The 19,016-nt window shown below is 45.9% G+C and overlaps 1 protein-coding gene across 1 annotated transcript in view; it reads left to right on the top strand.

Annotated features, from left to right (window-relative positions):
- MYO1E (myosin IE) overlaps positions 1-19,016 on the top strand; it is a 202,813-nt gene that overhangs the window by 180,066 nt on the left and 3,731 nt on the right. The window contains exons 25-27 of the mRNA XM_029236458.1: positions 1,768-1,860; positions 4,421-4,622; positions 16,472-16,641. Of these exons, the coding sequence (XP_029092291.1) occupies positions 1,768-1,860; positions 4,421-4,622; positions 16,472-16,641 (465 nt within the window). The remainder of the gene's footprint in view (positions 1-1,767; positions 1,861-4,420; positions 4,623-16,471; positions 16,642-19,016) is intronic.

Raw genomic sequence — 19,016 nt, 5'->3', positions numbered from 1 at the left:
TATTATGTAAATTATATATAATTTACATAATATAAATTATATTTATAATTTAGAGTAATTACATATGCTATGTACTCATATAATGTAGTTATCTTTACAGAATGCAGCCCATGTGTACGGTCGATGAAGAGTATGCCAGGTCGGGAATTCCCTGGTGGTCCAGTGGTTAGGACTTGGTGCCTTCACTGCCGGGGCCTGGGTTCGATCCCTGGTTGGGGAAGTAAGATCCCGCAAGCCACACGGCCAAAAAAAAAACAAAAAAACAAAAAAGAGTATGACAGGTATAAAATAGGCCTTTATGACATCTGTCTACAAGGCGCACATTGGCACGTACTATATAACTCACTAATACAGTACAGAGAAATAGCCACTCAGAAAATGTTGCTATATATCTGTGTATCAGTTGGTATGTGCAGTAGACAGCACACTTAGGTGGGATTTTTTTAAGAGACTTTCACATAAAAGGACTCTTTGCAGGGGTGTTGGCAGGGCTAAGGGAACGAAGTTGGGACTCGGGCAGAGAACAGCAGGATGCCACTATTACTCTAAGGACGTAGGTAGAGGAGACCCCAGAAAAGAATCTGAAAAAGAATGTATGTATATCAGAGTCACTTTGCTGTACGCCAGAAACTAAATCAACTGGACTTCAATTTGGGGAAAAAAAGGAAGAGATACCCCAGCCCCTCTCTCCTCTGGCACCCCAGTCTCCTGCCGGTGCCTCCCACTGACCAAACCCAACTGGAATGCAGAGGCCTAGCACTCCATTGGGCTCAGAACCCAGGGCACAGAGCATGGCAAAGGAGAGCTGCAGATAACCAGCAAGATGTGTATGAGCAATGCTCTCAGCCGGCCTCAAAGTGAAACGTTGTCTAATACGGTGTTTTATTATATCTTCATGGGGAAAAGAGGGCAGGAAGGGGGGACACCCTAACCTGGCCTCCTCCCCTTGTCCCAGGACCTGAGACCCAGCTCCTCTGCGTTATGCTGTCATGCCTTATCACTTCCTGCTCTTCTCTTTACTAGGAATTCCCTCTGCACCCCTCTTCCCGCCGGTTTAATCAGCTTCATGTCCTGAAGCTCCTTCATGTCCCACTCGAGACCTTGTTTACTGTGTTCCTTTCCAACACATAGTCTCTGCAGAGATCTCGTCTGGCCGCCAGTGGCCCAGCCGCCCCAGCCCTAATTCTGGCCCACATGAAGCTCCATTTGGCCCTGCTTGTTTTCTAACACTTGCACGTCTGTGTCCAGGGTATCAGTCTGCTTCTACCCTTCAGGGTCTCTGTGTTTACTTAGAAGACTGTGGAACGCAAACTCTGGCGAGAAAGGCTCTGGACTAAAAGCAGAGGTGCTGGAGCTGCGGTGTCCTTCACGTCAGTGACCACGATGTGCAGCAGACACAGCCTCGGCTTCTGCAGTGCTGTGGTCAGAACATGAGTGCGAACATTCAGATGTCTCCTCTGTCTCTGCAAAGTCTACAACAATAGAAACCCCTTTGTAAGCTTATTAATAACACCTCTTTGTAAAGCTACTGGCTCTGACATTTCAAATCCCTCCCTCCATCACATGTCCTCCAGCCCCTCCCATCCAACAGCTGCCAGGACAATTCTTCCCTCAAACAGCCGTCTCCACTGCAACCAGTCTCCTGCAGATCCGACGGAGACCTGCGTTCCAAACTTCTCAAAAGTTTTCCATAAGCAGAAAACCATCAGGAGCCGTAAAACCAGCCAGTAGCACCGATTTTAACTTTGTCTTGCTGGTTTATTTCAGGTCCTACCCGAAGGAACACTATTCAAAGCAGAGGTTATTCCAGTGGGACTCACAATGCCAACTACCCAATGAGAGCTGCCCCTCCGCCACCAGGTAAGCCAAGCATGCGTCATAGACTAGACCCAGATGTGTAAAATACCTTGAGGAAGAAACGCATTAGCCAATAAGTGCCCACATATTAGCCAGCCGTGAGCCATTTCAGTGCCAGATGTACTCCTCCCAACACAATGGCCCTACCTGTGACCCCAAAATCCAGGGAAGGTATGTATGAGCTAGTGAGAGTGCACTGTGGCTGAGTTAGCGATTTGCATTTCCTTACCTGGCAGTGTTACCTCCCTTAGGGAAGGCTTTGTACATCAGTAAGAGGAAATAGAGCTCCTTGTCCATGACGACCGGAATGTCGTCAGCTTTTAAGTTGTAGGACACTGCCTCTATGGAAATTGGAGTTTGCAAGGTATAACCCCACCACTACTCAGCTCCAGCCAAATACCATGACAGTACTTTGTAACTAGTTAACAGCTGAGTGAATAAATAGAAAGTCTATTCTTAATCAGATAGAATCTACGAGAACTGCTCCACGAAATAAAGTAATATCTGGGAGAATGCAAAATTGATTCAGAAAAATTTTTAGATCTTATGTTTCATTTTTCTCATTTTTTTAAATGATAAAAATATAGCATGCAGGTCAAAATCCAAACCCAAATAAATGTAAGAGGCTTTGCCCTTAAAAGAATCTGTTTAGTATTGGAAGAGTACTCTCAAAACTCACAAAATGTTTTTCCATCACTCACAATTCAGTTAATAAGAAACTGCCCCCAGAGTGTTTGATGTTAATAAGTTTAGGCTTGTAGGTCTGAAAAGGGTCATCCTGGGACCACACTTGACTCAGATCATCCCAGACAAGGGAATTAATTTGTAGCAGTGTCCAAAATAAGCAGTAAAAAGCATTTCTTTTGTCTCCTGCTCTGGAGTCTCACAGTTGCGTGCTGAAGTATGGACAACCATGCCTATCAGTGAGAAACTAATTCTCATCTCTTTTGGAGTCCCCATCCTGCCTGGCCCAGCTGTCTTTCCTCCCCTCTGCCTTTATCCTTGAAGAAAATCCAAGCACAAAAGAACCTAAGAGAACCAGTGCAGTGTTTTGTTACTACTTATGCGCCAGCCGCCCGTGCAAAATCCTGGCCAGACCACCTGGAAAGCTCATTTGCCTCAGCTGTGTTGGCCACAGTCGGCTCAGACCAAATACCTGACCTTGAGCACAGCTCCCAACCTCTGTGTGTGACAGTTTCTTCACCAATAAAATGAGGCGATTGGACCCCAATCCCTTACATCAGTACTTCTCATACTATCTATGATGAAGGATCAAGGGCTTGGGGTTTTGTTTTGTTTTGTTTTGGGTTTTTGTGGGGTTTTTTACTTAATTTTTAATCCATCACAAACTATTCTTTTGTAAGATATAATAAAAGTTACTAGAAGAATGGAATTTTAAAAGCATTCAAAATGTAAGCCAAAATTTCTTACTAGATTCAACAGACATGAGATATGTCTGTGAAACTGCTGTGAACGTTTCTAAATGCTTGCTCTTAATTTCTGAGCTTATTGATGGTGGGTGGGTCACGAGTGGCACGGAGCAGTCCATCTATGGGACCCCTTTTGAGTATCATGGCCCTAGAACACGTCCCACTCTGGATGCCCTTCTGCTGTCCTTGGCAGCCTTGGCAGCATGTGGGGTCTCACCAAGCTCCTTGTCTCTTTCATGAAGAAATTGACACTCTGAAAGGTCAAGTATCTCGCTCAAGGTCAACACAGCTATCAGAGGCAGAGCCAAACCTGAACCCCGAGTCGCCTTATAAACTAAGGGTCATCCCACTGGTACCAAAGAGTTCTTCTCTTAATTCGCATGGAAGAGGTTTGCTTTACGGTGGGTTTACCAAAAGCGTGCCCTGGGGAGCCTTGTTCCCCTTCACTCTTCCCCAAATCGGTCAGTGGGAGAAGAGATAAGGGCTTCTTCATACATAGCTGGGAATGACAGTGCCGCTTTCAGCCAAGGCGCACGGTTTGGAGCCCAGCACCAGAGTCTGTTACTTACCAGATAATGTGATCTTGACCAGGAACAGTTTGGCTACGACAGCTCGCTCTCTCCAGATTAATCCAACCAACGGCCACATCTCCCCTGTCTGTGTGGGGTGCTCCCTTCACCTCCCACAGCTCCTGCAGAGGACACCCCAGACTGACCCCTTGAAAACGGATATCCAGCTGTTTAAACAGCTGGCTGCCAGCCCTCCTGAATCACAACGTCATCATTTTTCTTAGACCCAAGAATGTGCCTCCCAACTAGTTTGCAGGCTTACCTTTCTTTGACCATTGGCTTCGAACCCCCCCGAACATTTTTGGTGGTTCTAAAGTCAGGATCAACAAGCATGCATGAGCGTCTGCTATGTTGCAGGCACTGGCCGGGTGGTGTACAATGTCTTGGGCTCTATTCCTCGCAAAATGTGAGAAGTCATGCCCTCCCTTATTTCAGAAGGGGAAACTGAGGCCTGGCAAAGCTAAGTAACTCACTCTTGGCTAACGGGCGGAAAAAAATTTGGAGAGCCTTTAGCATAGGATCAGAAATTTTCTGCTTTGTTTTCTCCTCTTTCCCACTTTCTAGGCTACCATCAGAATGGAGTCATTAAAAACCAGTTTGTGCCGTATCCCCACGCTGCTGGAAACCAGAGGTCCACTCAGAGGAGCCTGTGCCCTTCTATGGCTCGCCCACCCTTACCGCGACAACAGTCCGTTGGCTCAGACCGAGTGTCACAGACGCCGGAGAGCTTGGATTTCCTCAAGGTTCCAGACCAGGGTGCTGCAGGGTAAGAGCCCCACCTCCCATGGGTGAAACTCACGACCTCCATCTCCACCAGCCACACCAAGGCTCAAGGATTTGGGGGGCCATCCACGCATGATTCTCAAGGTTGGTTTTCCACCCACGTGTGTTGTCATCCAGCCCCAAGGCTGTGAAGCCCTCGGTTGCCGTTTTCTAAAAGTACAGGCAAGTTGATCCCACACACTTCATTCCCCAGAGAGGCCTTATCTCGGAAACATCACAAGAGGGGTCCCCTTCCACCCTGAGCTCTGATCGCTCTGTGACCTTTTTTGCTCTCTGGGATGGTTGAGGAATAATGGGGGTTTCGATTTATATCTGTGCCTGAAGTTGCGTAAACACAACAGCTCAAAGAGTCATTAGATACATAAAGAATACCATCCCAGCATTCTATGAGATGCAGATGTATGGTTATGAGGACAAATCTTCAGGGCTTTAAAATGAGACCCTCTGCCTTTCTATAACAGAAAATGAAGAGGGGAAGAAAAGAAACCAAGGCTTTTTAGTTGAAGGAAGTAAAGATTCCTGGAACTCTGTGTAGATATTCAGAGTTATCAGTGTAGGAAGTGGGTTTGCTGGGTCCTGTGGAGTCACCAGGCATATCACTAGGGCCAACTTCAAGACAAGTGAGTGAACTCTGCCGGGGGGGTAGATTTTGGCACCAGTAAACAAAAGAACATTCCAGTAGCCCAAAGATGAACTACCCTAGGATGTAAGGAGCACCTTGTCCCTGGAAATATTCAGGTACAGGCTGGATGGAAATCACCAGGCTGGAGTATTATAGAGTGATGGTGTCACATACCAGATAAGGATGAGAATCCTGTTTCAGCCCCTGTTACCTGTCTAATATTGGACCTGCTCCTAACCCTCTTTGAGTTTCATTTTGTTTATCTGTACACTGAGGTAATACCAGCAAGCTTGCAGGGTTGCTGGGGGTGGGGGGACAACTAGAGAAAATCTACATAAAACACCTACCATGGTTCCAGGCATGTAGGAGGCTACTCAGTCAGCTGTAGCTCAATGACGATGATGGTGGTGATGAAGCAATCATTATCTCATGGTGGATGAGCCAGTGACTTTTGAGGAATCTTCCAACTCTGCATGATTCTCAGTAGTTCTCTCTGCCTAACCCAATCGTGGGGTTACTGCAGCCCACTCTTCCCCTCCCTCCTGCCCACCTCCATTTTCTATTCTCACCATATCTATAGAATAAAGAACTTTCAAGTGTGATCAGGAGACTTGTGTACAAAATAGGGTAGTGCTGGGTGAGAGGCAACAGCTCCTTCCTCTGGGTGGGCAGCCACCCATTCACCTCCAGGCCTTCTCAAAGACCGCAGAGCTCTTAGGAACTTTTCCAGACGTCACCAGGTTCTTTCCTGGTGTTCCTTTTCCCCTAGCAAGTCTTACCTCATTTGGGCTACAGAGAGGAAAGCACCTTGGTTTTATACAAATGGCCATCAGTAGAGTGGCTGCCACTTTCTATTAGGTCTCTCTCTGTGCTCCCCCAACTCTTGCATAAGTAGCTCTATCCCACCAGTTTTAATGATCATGGTTTACCTGATTGGCTTGGTCTAAAGAGGAAGTTCTCATACTTTAATGTACACCAGAATCACCTGGAGAACCTCCTGGCCCACTTCCAGTATTTCTGATTCAGTAGGACCAGGGTAGGGGCCAAGAATTTACATTTCTACCGAGTTCTGAAAGGATGGTGGTGCTGCTGACCCAGGGAGCACATTTTGAAAACCACTTGTCAAGTCATTTTGATGAAACCAGGGAAGTTTTGTATGAAGGTGAATTGGAAGGGTGCTGTTGAGGCAACTGGAGCCTTACTCCCTAACCCAGGCCTATACTATTCAAATGGACGGAAGAAGCTAAAATAATCAAACAAGACTTCCTGGGCCCAGTTCGATTTCCCGTACTAGGCAGGGGATTAAAACCAGTCAGCAAAATGCACCAAATCTCTTAGCTCTGTCTGCTAGCTTCCTACTTGCTTTGGTTTTGGCAAGCAAAACCATCTTTCCAGCCTGCTTTGCAAGTTACAGACTTGCACACCAGCCAGCTGGGAGCATCTGTCAGCCAAAAAGCAGGCAATTTAGGAACATTGTGTCTTAACCGAGGCTGCTCCCTTCCAGCCCTCAGCTGCGCTGTTCCCTATTTAAGTCTTATCACACCCTTTGCCACCTTTAGGCCTAAAGATCAGGCATACGTGATGCAATTTTGGCAGTGGCTGTGAGGCTGGAAGGAGAGGGAACCTTCACAACCATCTACTAGGCAGTAAGATCTTCCTGTATGTAAAACTTGTGTATAAAACTCATATGAGGCACACTGAGTCCTGTAGCTACAAGAATCCCAGCCAGCCTCCTCTTTGTACACTTAAATCTGCTGTGATGCAAATATTCCTTAAGAAACCATACTCTGATCAAAAGGCTGAGCTTTTTCTTTGTATTTATTTTCTAAAACACATAAAGTCAAAGTTAAAATAATTTCTAATGTGGCCAGAGACTTTAGACAAGCATTTCAGGGGCCTCGTGGTTACCTACATTCAACAGTTCTTCTTTGCCAAGAAAACATGAATTGCATTTATTCCGTGGGACGTTGCTGGAGCAAACAGGGGTTCCGAGCTTGTACCTTTCCACAGAGACGAAAGTTCCTGTTTACATTACAGTCCCAAACAGTGCCCTTGAATTTACCAACCTATAAAAGGGAGATTACCACCAAGTCTCCTTGGACTTTCAACTCCTGGGTTCATCTTTCCCTCTCCCACCCTCAGTGCACTTTTCTTTATAGACATATTTAGCATAAGCAGTCATCTCTTTTGGATCATGCAATGTGGATAAAATCAAATGGTGTAATTAGCACCTCAAGTTAATTCAGGAACGTCTTTGTCAGTTTATTTCGGGTTCGGTCGGTTTGGGTTTTATGCTTTTTGGGTTTTTTTGTGTTTGCTTTTGGAGAGAACATGAAGCCTTCACTAAATTAATTACCACCCCAACTGGATTCTTTACCCTTGCCATGCCATGTTTGTTGTCATCATCATTATTATCATTGACCAGGAAAACTAAGATGTAAAAGGAATCATAATCTTGTAGTCCGTTAACATACCTTTTGAACAGTGTGATTCAGGTTCAAGATCTTCCTGAGTCTCAGGGAAAGAGAACAGGTAAAGCAAGAATCCATATAAATAGTTCATTCATCAGCCTTTGCTCTGGCTTCACAGGAACACTTGATTTGCCAATCAGGTGTGCTTTATATTTTCCCTCCTATGACTGAGATGTACATAATCTACCTCCAGTTCATTACTGGAGGCATTAAAACTCAGACTGGAAATGTTTTTTTCTGTTGGCCTTTTTAATCCTGTGGTCCATTTCATGGGAGGACAACTTCAGGAAATTTCAAGATACTCCAGAGATGAATCCAACTAGAAGTTGGAGAAACAGAAAAATATTGAAAGTGCTCAGCGGTAGGGCTTCTGGCCATGCCACAAAAGAAGGATCGATAGAAAAATTTAAATGCTGCCTGTGTGTCTCTTGACAGGATTCTCCTAATGGAGCCATATTTTTCAAGGAGCTTAAAATTTCCAACAAGTGTCCAATAGCAATATTTCTTAACCCATAATCTGCAGGAGCAGCAGCCATACCCTGGCCCAGGCAGACACGAAGCTTAGGAATTCCTGGCATCCGTTCCCAAATTTCCAGTAATGTTTATAGATTCAACCTTTTGGAACACAGCACATTTTAAAGAGCCAGTGAAATAAAATGCCATCATTTTCCTTCTTGGAATTTCAAGACATAAATTTCACATCTGCAGAACAAAGACATGATATTTGAAAGCTTAATCCCAGCTCACCCTGTCATAGATGAGGCATACCCGGGTGTCCCAGAGGTGTGGAGACTGCAGAGAAGTTCACAGAAGGTGGAGAAGGTGGCCTGGCCATGTGCAGAGAGCACAGATTCACACTTGCAAGGACTGGGTATGAGTCCCGGGTCATTTGTTCCTTCCTTCATTGATTCGTGCATTGAATATTTACTGAACCATGTGCCTGCTGTGTGCCACGTGCTGGCCACATGGATTGTTTCACTAATTACTAGCTGACACCCTCGTGTACCTCACTTAATCCTCCTACACCTTGGTTTCCTCACCTATACTGTATAATAGAGCTAATAATCAGAAATGTAAAACCCAATCAGGGTTTCAGGAAGATTAAATAAGGGCTTTGTAAACTATAAAGCACAGTGCAACTTGAAAGTTTATTTATATTTATTTTATGACTGTTGTTCATGTGGTTTGGTCTTGCAGGGAAATATTAATATTCTACCAGGATTGAGAAGTGGGTGTCCCCTGGCCCAGTGGCTTTACCCTCAAGAGCTCAAACCTCTGGCCTGCATAGAGCTCTAGACGCCATGAGGGGCTAAGCTTCAGGCATTGCTGGCTTTAATGGTGGCGGGGGGAATGGGCAGCCTAGCGAAGCCAAGACAAGGGGACGAGTCAGGGAGACACCCTCTCCCCGTCCCGCTTCCCTGACACACACACATCTAATAGCCATGCCTGCTCTCTGTGGGCTCAGAGCAACAGCAGAACAGAGAGCTGAGAGGTAATATTGCAACAGACACTAGCTGCATTTCAATAAGTAAATAAAGTCCAAAACTCCTTCTCCTGCTTTACTATTCCAGTCTTTTTCTAGTTAAACCTCGTTTGCTCCAATCACTATAACAACCTACATCCCAGGAACAGAGCGAATGAACAATACCTGACTTTACAGCGCTTTGTTGTCATTGACGTCACTTGGCGTTTTGTGTTCTTGTTGGCTTCTGGCCTCTTGTGAGACTAGGCAGCTGTCCACGAGGGCTTAGAGGTCGGTCGGCATCCCGATCGGCGAAGGCACCACTTGGTCTTCCCAGGAACTAAAACAGGGCTTTTCTAGCAGTGCAGGTTTTCACAAAGCAAACTGGGTATAATGTGCTTGATTACTCAGGAAACTTTGTGGTGTGGGTTATAATGTGACTGCATTAGATGTTTAATTCCCTACTCAGAAAAAGACCTGCTGTAAAAGCAAGGTGCTGTAGCCGAGCTTCTTCATGTGTTTCTCTTCTTAATGAAGAATAGACACAATAAAGTGGTAAATGTGTACAATCCCTTGGTATCCACAGGGGATTGGTTCACACACACACACACACGCGCGCGCGCGCGCACGCCAGATAGAAAAATCCGTTCATGCTCAAGTCCCTTATATAATATGGCATAGTATTTGCATATAACCTATGCACATCCTCCTGTGTACTATAAATCATCTCTAGGTTACTTATAATACTGAATACAATGTAAATGCTATGTAAACAGTTGCCCTGCCCAGCAAATTCTACTTTTGCTTTTTGGAGCTTTCTGGAATTCTTTTTCTGAATATTTTCCAATCTCAGTTGGTTAAATCTGTATCTGGGATGCAAAACCCATGGATGTGAAGGGCCAACTGTACAGATTACCCTGAAACGACGGGTCACATAGTAACAGGAAAACTAAATTACACTGTGCCAGAGTTACATATAACGAAACAGCTGGATTTGCTCTGTGATGCAGAGTTTTATAACTGTATACCAGTGGCAATAGGAAAAATAACTTTGTCGTCGTGAGTCTGAAATTCTTACTCCTGCCCCCATTATCCCAATGATATAGTTGTTTTTATAACAGTTTTCAATATTGTGAGGTTTATTTGGAATACAAATATCATAAAGTGTAAGCACTACCAAAATTATCTAAATCCTGCATATCCATTACAAAATAAATCTAGGCAAAGCACTTTTAGATGAGTGAAAGTGAGTTATCATGAGGGTGGTGGAGGGACAGCAAGTGGTGTGCTTGTGAACGGCTAGCTCTCTGGGGATGAAAAGGCGGGAGCTGTAACATTTGTCAGTTTCTGCTCACTGTGGCCGATTTCAAGCTACCAGGCTGACTACCCCTGGTCCCAGAGCTGGGGGGAGACGTACAGTCTCCCACTGTCCTACTGTGTTCCCACCACAGGTAGGCAGCAGATGTTAATAACTTCAAGAGCATGGAGAGATGTAAAATGTGGTAAGATAATTAGGTAGGGTCAGATTATGAGTATTTGTTGCCTTTGCTTTTAATATAATTTATTCAGTTAAATGTGTTCAATTTCATCTTTAATAATGACTCTGTTTAACAACTGACCACAAAACTCCTGAAAGCGTAACAACCCTCTCTCACAGGCTGGGCTGAGCCAGTTCCTGCTCCCTGGGCACGGGGATCTTGTTTGCTGGCTGTGTAAGAAAATCTCAATCCCTTTTTCATGGCTGTAAGTGGAGTCAACCAGCACCTAAACGACCTTGATAATTTCTGGCAGCTGGTAGAAAGCCATCCTCTCTCCTCATTATTGACTGCACAGGATCGCCACCTAGTGGTGGAAGGGGATTGTCTGGGTTGAAGGAAGGCTGAGTCTGTCGAACAGAGCTGGGAAAATGGCTGTTCTCGCAGACCGATTCCTGTGGTGCTTTCCAGATCCACAGTATGGTGAATGGAGAGAGTGATCGCCCCATCGGGGCAGGCTTCCTGTGTCCCATGGTACATCTGACCGTAGGGATCTTGTTGAGAGCACTCTGTAAAGCCTTCTTAGAATTAGAAGAAGGGCCTGGGCCGTTGCCGGAATTCCCTCTTTTTACCCCGTGAAGACACTGATCCCTAAACGGGTGACATGATGGCCCCAAGTCACATGCCAGCCGGTGTCAGAACTGGGCCTCAAACCCAGTGCACTGACTCTGACTCTTAAGCCACTGTCCCTTCTGCTACTCCCTCAGAACATGCAGATTGAGGCCACACAGTCTTCCTGGGCCTGGCGCCAGGTCCAGGGTCTACAGTGGTGAGAACAGCCGCCCGCATGGAATCTACTGCCCTGCCAGGGAGTCAGCTGGTACAGGCCCCTGTCCCACTGCATTGACCCCCTGCTCTTAGCAGGTGCAGGCTACCAGAGGATGCTGCCCGGGGTGAAACAAGACCCAAAGGCTGAGCAGGAGTTAGCAGCGGTGGTCACGGGGTGGGGAGCATGGCCAGACCATGGGGCCAGAAAGGTCAGTGTGGCTGGAGCTCTGGGAGCCTGCTGCGTATGCATCGTGCCATCCACCGATGAAGCCAGCAAGAAATTCCAGGAACCTAGGTCAGTCATTTTGCGGGAATTGTTGTGAGATTAAATGAGGCAACATCTGAAAATGCCCAGCATAGTACCTTGCCCAGAGCTCCAGGCAGGGGTTCCCAGACCACGCCCCATCTGTCAACACTCACAAGAAGAGTGAGGACATGCGTAGATGTGAGAATGAGGCAGGAGTGACCAGTGAGAAGGAGGGCTTTGCTGTAACTGGCTCACTTTGCGAAGGTGCTGCCCTACTGGAGCAGTTGTACCCTTTCCTGGTTACAGAGGACATTTAAAAAGGAAAAAGCCAGACAGTGGTTACCTCGGGATTGCCTAAGCAGCCCCTTTCCTGATGCAAAATGCAGAGCTGTTCTCCACCTCCACGTCCATTCCCCATCAAACACAGTCCCCCAGTCCACCCTCTGCTCCCCAGCAAACAACGCCCCATCTCAAAGCTACCTGGAATCTCCCCTCTCCCAACTGTGGAGTGCTGTGAGCCCCATTCAGCCAAGGGATAAATGACCAGATGACTTTACACTGCATGGTAGCACTTGTCCAGGGACAATCAAGCCAACTGTTGCCAAGAGTTTACTGTACATGGGAACCCAAATCCCCCAGTAATCCCTGAGGTTTTACTTTGATTGGTTTTACTGAGGAAGTAGGCTCTGATGCCTTAGGATCAAAGACCGTGAAGCGGCTGTGTCCACACAGGTGTTTAAATGGTCCCCTCACCTCCATCCTCTCCTCCACTATGTCCCGGATCCTGGGTGGGACACCCAGCAGCTGCTTGCGTAGAAGCTGGCTGAGCTCACTCTGGGTATCAGGAGTGCACTTCAGAGCCCAAAGAGGCCCGTGCGATTTCCTTTCTTTTTTTTAAAGCAGCTTTTTTGAGATATAATTCACATACCATAAAATCAACCCATTCAAAGTACAGTACAGTTCAACAGGGACTTCCCTCGCAGTCCAGTGGTTAAGGCCCTGCACTTCCACTGCAGGGGGCACGAGTTCGATCCCGTGTTGGGGAACTAAGATCCCACGTGCCTCGTGGCACGGCCAAAAAGAAAGTACAATTCGACAGCTTTTAGTATAGTCACAGAGTTGTGCAACCATCATCATAATCTAACTTAGGAAGATTTTCGTTATCCCAGAAAGAACCCTTCTTCCCCTTAGCAGTCATTCCCCCATCCCCCAGCCCTAGGCAACCACTAATCGACTTTCTGTCAGTATAGATAAGCCTTTTCCGGACATTTCATATAAATAGGATCATCCTTCTTTTGTTAACTTTACTCCTAAGTATTACATTCTCTTTGTGTATCGTAAATGAAATTGTTTTCTCAATTGCATTTCTGAATTGTTCATTGCTAGTGCATAGAAATAGAGCTGATTCTTTTTTTATTATTTATATTTTGGCTGTGTTGGGTCTTCGTTGCTGCACATGGGCTTTCTCTAGTCGCAGCGAGTGGAGGCTACTCTTGGTTGTGGTGCGCGGGCTTCTCATTGCACTGGCTTCTCTTTGTTGCGGAGCATGGGCTCTAGGCGCGCAGGCTTCAGTAGTTGCAGCACACAGGCTCAGTAGTTGTGGCATGCGGGCCCTAGAGCACGTGGACTTCAGAAGTTGTGGCGTGTGGGCTCAGTAGTTGTGGCGCACAGGCTTAGTTTCTCCTCAGCATGTGGGATCTTCTCAGACCAGGGATCGAACCCGTGTACCCTGCATTGGCAGGAGGATTCTTAACCACCGTGCCACCAGGGAAGTCCCCAGATAATTTTTATATATTGATCTCGTGTTCTGTAATCTTGCTGAATCTTTTTATTCTAATAGTTTTTTTTTTTTAGTGTATTCCTTAGGATTTTCTATGTGCAAGATCATCTCATCTGCAAATAGAGGTATTTTCACTTCTTTTCTAATCTGTATGACTTTTATTTTTCTTGACTAATGGCTCTGGCTAGAGCTTCCAGTGGGTATTGAACAGAAGTGGTGAGCTAACACCTGTGTTTTGTTCCTGATCTTAGGGGGAAAGTATATTTGTCACCAGCAAATATGACGTAGGCTAGGAGTATGTGGACAGGGGTCCTAACCCCAACCAGGGGTCAGACTTCCATGAAGAGAGGTAGGAAGATGCCAGTGTGGCCTGCAGCAGGATGGGAGGCTGGGAGCTAGCAGTGCCACACCTGACAGGGACTTTGTAGGCCAAGAGCAGAGAGAAGCTGTTAGAAGGATTTTCAGTGGAGGGTGAGGTAAACTAATAAATGCTGAGCTGGGGTGATGTTCAGGGAGCCTCGAAAGGAAGCAACTTTAGTTGCTTTCGTTGCTTCCTTTCCTCGAAAGGAAGGCAGGAAAGACATGAAGGGGGAGGAACTGGGTGACCTCCATCAAAGATGGAGGCAGATGGGCAGAGGAGCAAGCGGGGAGACTCCCAGGAAGGCTGCAGGCAGGATGGCCCTTGTTTTCAGAGGGTCATCCAGCTTTGCCTCCATGCTAAGAGGCCCCCCTGCCCGAAGAATGCACCTAACTCCCAATACCCTTGGGCTCCAGACACCCCATCAACCTGTATTCTTCCCTGGACATAAGAGAGGCCAACTCTTCATCTATGAATATTTGGTGAGTGTATGTGTGTGCACACACGTAAGCCTGCACACACACGTGTGCATATGTGCACATACCCTCCCAACCCTGTTCCCTGGAACTGCCAGAGTGGAGGATTCCTCCCTCCCAGGGTGTTCTAATGCACACACCACAGCCCCAGCCCCTCCTCCATTCCTTGTTACTGGGAAATAGATGACTTCTGGTATCCAGGCTAATGGCTCTTATTAACCAAATGCTGACACATCCCTAATATATGGGTTGCTTAACTAAAAACCTGCTTGTCCAGCCAGCTTTCAGAGAAGCAAGCACTTCCCAAGCAGGGAATGGGGATTTCCAATAGACTAGGAAGGAAATGATGTCATGCTAATGAACTATACAATGCCTTTCCTCTTCGATGAAAGAAAGCGTCTGGTGGGGGTGGGAAGGTGGGGACGGGGTTGATCTGAGAAGAGTGGAGCCTGAGTTACCTTGGGGTTTGCTCCCTCCTACTCAGGGAACCCCCCACCCCGTAACCCCTCACCCCCAGCCAACCCCCTCGTGATCCAACTTGCTCCTCAGCAGCCAGCACCATCTACTGTCACAGGAGCTCAGCAAGGACAGTGAGGCTCTGGCCTCTTTAGAGCACAGCTCAAAACTGGGTGTGTTTTTTTCCTTCCAGAGCTCAAGCCCCAGGAAATACCCTCCCTTTTCCTCCCTCCTCCCACAGGTGTTAACAGGCCCAGCCAGACCCAACAGCCAGCCCCACAACGTTGAGTTCAGCCCAGGCCCTCTTAGAAGAAATCTTAAGTTTCTTTCGTAAGCGAATGAATGTAGGCTTCACTTTGGTTAGTCCTTAAGCTAAGGGGGAGGGGGACTGTTTGCTATATTTCTGTTTCCTAAATGCATTCTCTAAATGCTTTTCATGAACATATTTAATAAATGGTTGTTCCAGATATGTTTAAAGATCTCACTAAACTAGGACCAACCTAGAGTTACATGCCTTTGAGACAATGCATGTATGAATGGTGACTGGAGGCTACACAGGTTGTAGAAAGAATACATTTAAAGCTAGAAGACCTGGATTAGGGTCTCAAGTTGGAGGTATTTTTGATGATCATGACCAGGGAGAGGAGGTGCTACTGGCATCCCAGGGGTAAAGGCGAGGGATGTTGCTTAACACCCTATGGTGCACGGGACAGCCTCCGCAGCAAAGGATTATCTATCCGCCCAAAGTGTCCGTAGTGCTGATGTTGAGAAATTACTTTGGATAAACTTTTGCACAAGAACATTCATAGCAGCATTTTTTTGTAATGAAATTGGAATCATCCCAAATGACCATCAACAATGGAATGGATAAGTAAATTGTGACATATTCATGTAATGGAATAGTAAGTATAAAGCAATGAGAATGAATGAATCAGACTACATGCATCAACAGTGTTCATCTCAAAAACGGAGCGAGTGAGGGGATTCCCTGGCAGTCCAGTGGTTAGGACTCAGTGCTTTCAGTGTCGTGGCCCGGGTTCAATCCCTAGTCGGGGAACTAAGATCCCAAGAGACATGCAGTGCGGCTGGAAAAAAAAAGGGAGCAAGTGATAGTAGCATGGGATTCATTTCATATAGTTAAAAAACAGACAAACTACAAGTATCGTTTAGGGATACTTATGTGCGTGGTAAAACTACAAAGCAAAGCAGAATTATTAATACAAAATGCAAGCTAGGGGTTCATTCTGGGAGGGATTTCAGTTGAGGAGAGGCACCTGCAGGCTTCTATGGCAAAGTTCTGTTTCCACAGTTGAGGGAGGGGGATAGGTACCTGACTATTTGTTTTATTATCATTTAGATGTATAAATATGTTTTATAAACTTTGGTAGGAATATGTGTCTTTTTCACATTTCCTTCTACGCTGGGGACACAGCAACAGAGGCTAATGTTTATGAAGAGCTAGCTACATGCTTTTGCAATGACCTTGTCAGGGAGGGTGCTTTACTCTCCGAGAAAGTTTAGGAAGTGACATGTCCATCTAAGGATAGGGCTGGACTTGAACTTGAGCTGGCCAGTGCTGGCCCCATGCTCCAAACTACCATGTGGTGCTGCTGCCTCCTGTTGGGTCCCTTCTCACCTGCCTCCACTCTTTCCACAGGGTCCGGAGACAAACAACCAGCCGGCCTCCCCCAGCAGGGGGCAGACCCAAGCCCCAGCCCAAGCCCAAGCCTCAGGTGCCACAGTGCAAGGCTCTGTATGCCTATGATGCTCAGGACACAGACGAACTCAGCTTCAATGCCAATGACATTATCGATATTATCAAAGAAGGTAAGTGCATGGCTGGCTGGGACAGCCTCCAAAAAGCATATGGTTATATTTCTATAAAAACTAGTATAAATGTGAAAGGAATTTATGGGCTCCTCTCACTGAAACTTGCAGAGGTAGGTCAGGTTTCAGGCTGATCAAGACTCCAGCTTCATTTTTAAAAAATACTTCAGCTCTGCCCTCTTCTTTGTATCTGTTCCCTCCTCAGGCTGTTTTTCCTCATGGTAGCAAAAAGGCTGCATCAGTTCCAGGCCAACAGATCAAACCATCTCTGAAATCCGCTTTACCTCTGAAACTTCTCTTAGCCATTGGACAAAAGTCCCAGCTATCCCTCAGATTGGACCAAATTGGTCATGTGCCCATCCCTGAATCAATCTCTGTAGCAAGGCAAAGGCTGTACCCCAAGTGGGTCAGACCTGGCAGGGTCTGCCCGAGGTAACGGGAGTTAGGCCTCTCCCACCCAGATTTCATAGCCTCCTCCTAATGAAGGTAGATGGAATGGAAGCCAGGGAGACAACTTGTAACATCTATTATAAAAGTGGTCTGTGGGCTTGGCTGAATACTTTACCCAAATTAATAAAGATAAGTTAGAATATGATATACATATAAGCACACATTATTCCTTATGGAAGCATAAAAAACAAAGATAACTCTTAATTTAGGATGTTAGAAAAAGCCCCATGAATGGCATGGCATTTGCGGTGAGGGATGGGAAGACTGACAGAGAGAGGAGCCATGGAGGCCAGAAAGAGTGGGTCCTTTTAGGAAAATGAGCTGACACTCAACCCAGGTGCAGAACCCCTGAGGAGATGTCATGGGGGATGAGGTAAAGCCAGAGTGGCCTGGTCCTAGAGGCCCTGGGTGTCAGGCTCAAGACAAGTTGTCAAGAGGGAGTAGAGCCATCCAAGGTGTATGAGCAGAGCAAGGACAACCTGAGTGGACAGTGGTCCATGGCAGGGCTAGCTTTCGGGAAGAGGTAGCCAAGGGCAGTTCTAGGAATCACCTGGGCTCACTCCCAGGAGAATTCCAGGTCCCCAGACCAACCTCCTTCTAAATGTTCTCTGGGTGCTCTTTTTATCTCCTTTAGCCATCTGGTTTTCTACAGGTGTTAATATTTTAAGTCATTTAGTATCCTTCTTCAAAAGTTGGAATAAAGTATTGAAATAAACTCTTAGTAATAGAAACAGGATTTTTATCACCAGCTTTGTTTAGCAAAATTATGGGAAATGACCTAATATCCAGTGATGGGGATTAGTTTAATAAGCTTTGCTATATCCATTCAGTGAACTTTGATGCAAAAATTTTTATGTTAAAGATAACGATGCAAAAGTATATACATTATTGAAATGGAAAAATGTTCATGGAGAAAAGGAAAAAGTTAGGTTAGCGACTGTGGACTAGTCTCATTTTTGTAAAAATATAAAACACATGGAATAGAAAAATGTTTTCTAAAAAGACATTTTTAAAAATAGAAAATGTTAAAGTGGTCTCCTTAAGTGTTGAACTTTAAGTATTACTTCCTTTTCACTTCTCAATATTTTCAAAATTTTCTAGACATAACATGTACTGGATATAATTAAAACATATATTTGTAAAATGTAGAGTCCTAAAAGTTATCAAAACATGCTATAAATCATTGCTGTAATTTTTTTTTTTTTTTGCAGTACGTGGGCCCCTCACTGTTGTGGCCTCTCCCATTGCAGAGCATAGGCTCAGCGAGCCCGGTCCGCGGCATGTGGGATCTTCCCTGACCGGGGCACGAAACCGTGTCCCCTGCATTGGCAGGCAGACTCTCAACCCCTGCGCCACTGGGGAAGCCCAATTGCTGTAATTTTAACAGTGTGGTGTGAGTGCAGGAATTGACATATAGATACAAAGGATAGAATAGTATTCAGAAGCAGACCCTTGTGTGCATAGGTATTTAATAGATGATAAATGTGGCATTTGAAATCAGGGGAAAGGATAGACAATTACTTTCCATTTTGAAAAGAAAATAAAGTTTGATCTCTGCCTCATACACAAAATAAATATCAGATAAATTAAAGATCTAAAACTATATAATTAAATTACGAAAGTCTTAGAAGGAAACCTAGAATATTATATTAATCTTTGGGTGAGAAAAATCTTCCTATGGAAGATGTCAAACTCGAAAGCCATACGGGATTTAACCTCATAAAAAGGCTAAATTGGGCTTCCCTGGTGGCGCAGTGGTTGAGAGTCCACCTGCCGATGCAGGGGACACGGGTTCGTGCCCCGGTCCAGGAAGATCCCACGTGCCGCGGAGTGGCTGGGCCCGTGAGCCATGGCCGCTGAGCCTGCGCGTCCGGAGCCTGTGCTCCGCAATGGGAGAGACCACAACAGTGAGAGGCCCGCGTACC

Source organism: Monodon monoceros, unplaced genomic scaffold (assembly GCF_005190385.1).
Source record: "Monodon monoceros isolate NGI ecotype Baffin Bay Population unplaced genomic scaffold, NGI_Narwhal_1 Super_Scaffold_21, whole genome shotgun sequence".
NCBI classification, from domain to species: Eukaryota; Metazoa; Chordata; class Mammalia; order Artiodactyla; family Monodontidae; genus Monodon; species Monodon monoceros.
Note: the sequence above shows the minus strand (reverse complement) of the source record. Positions and strands in the feature narration are given on the sequence as shown.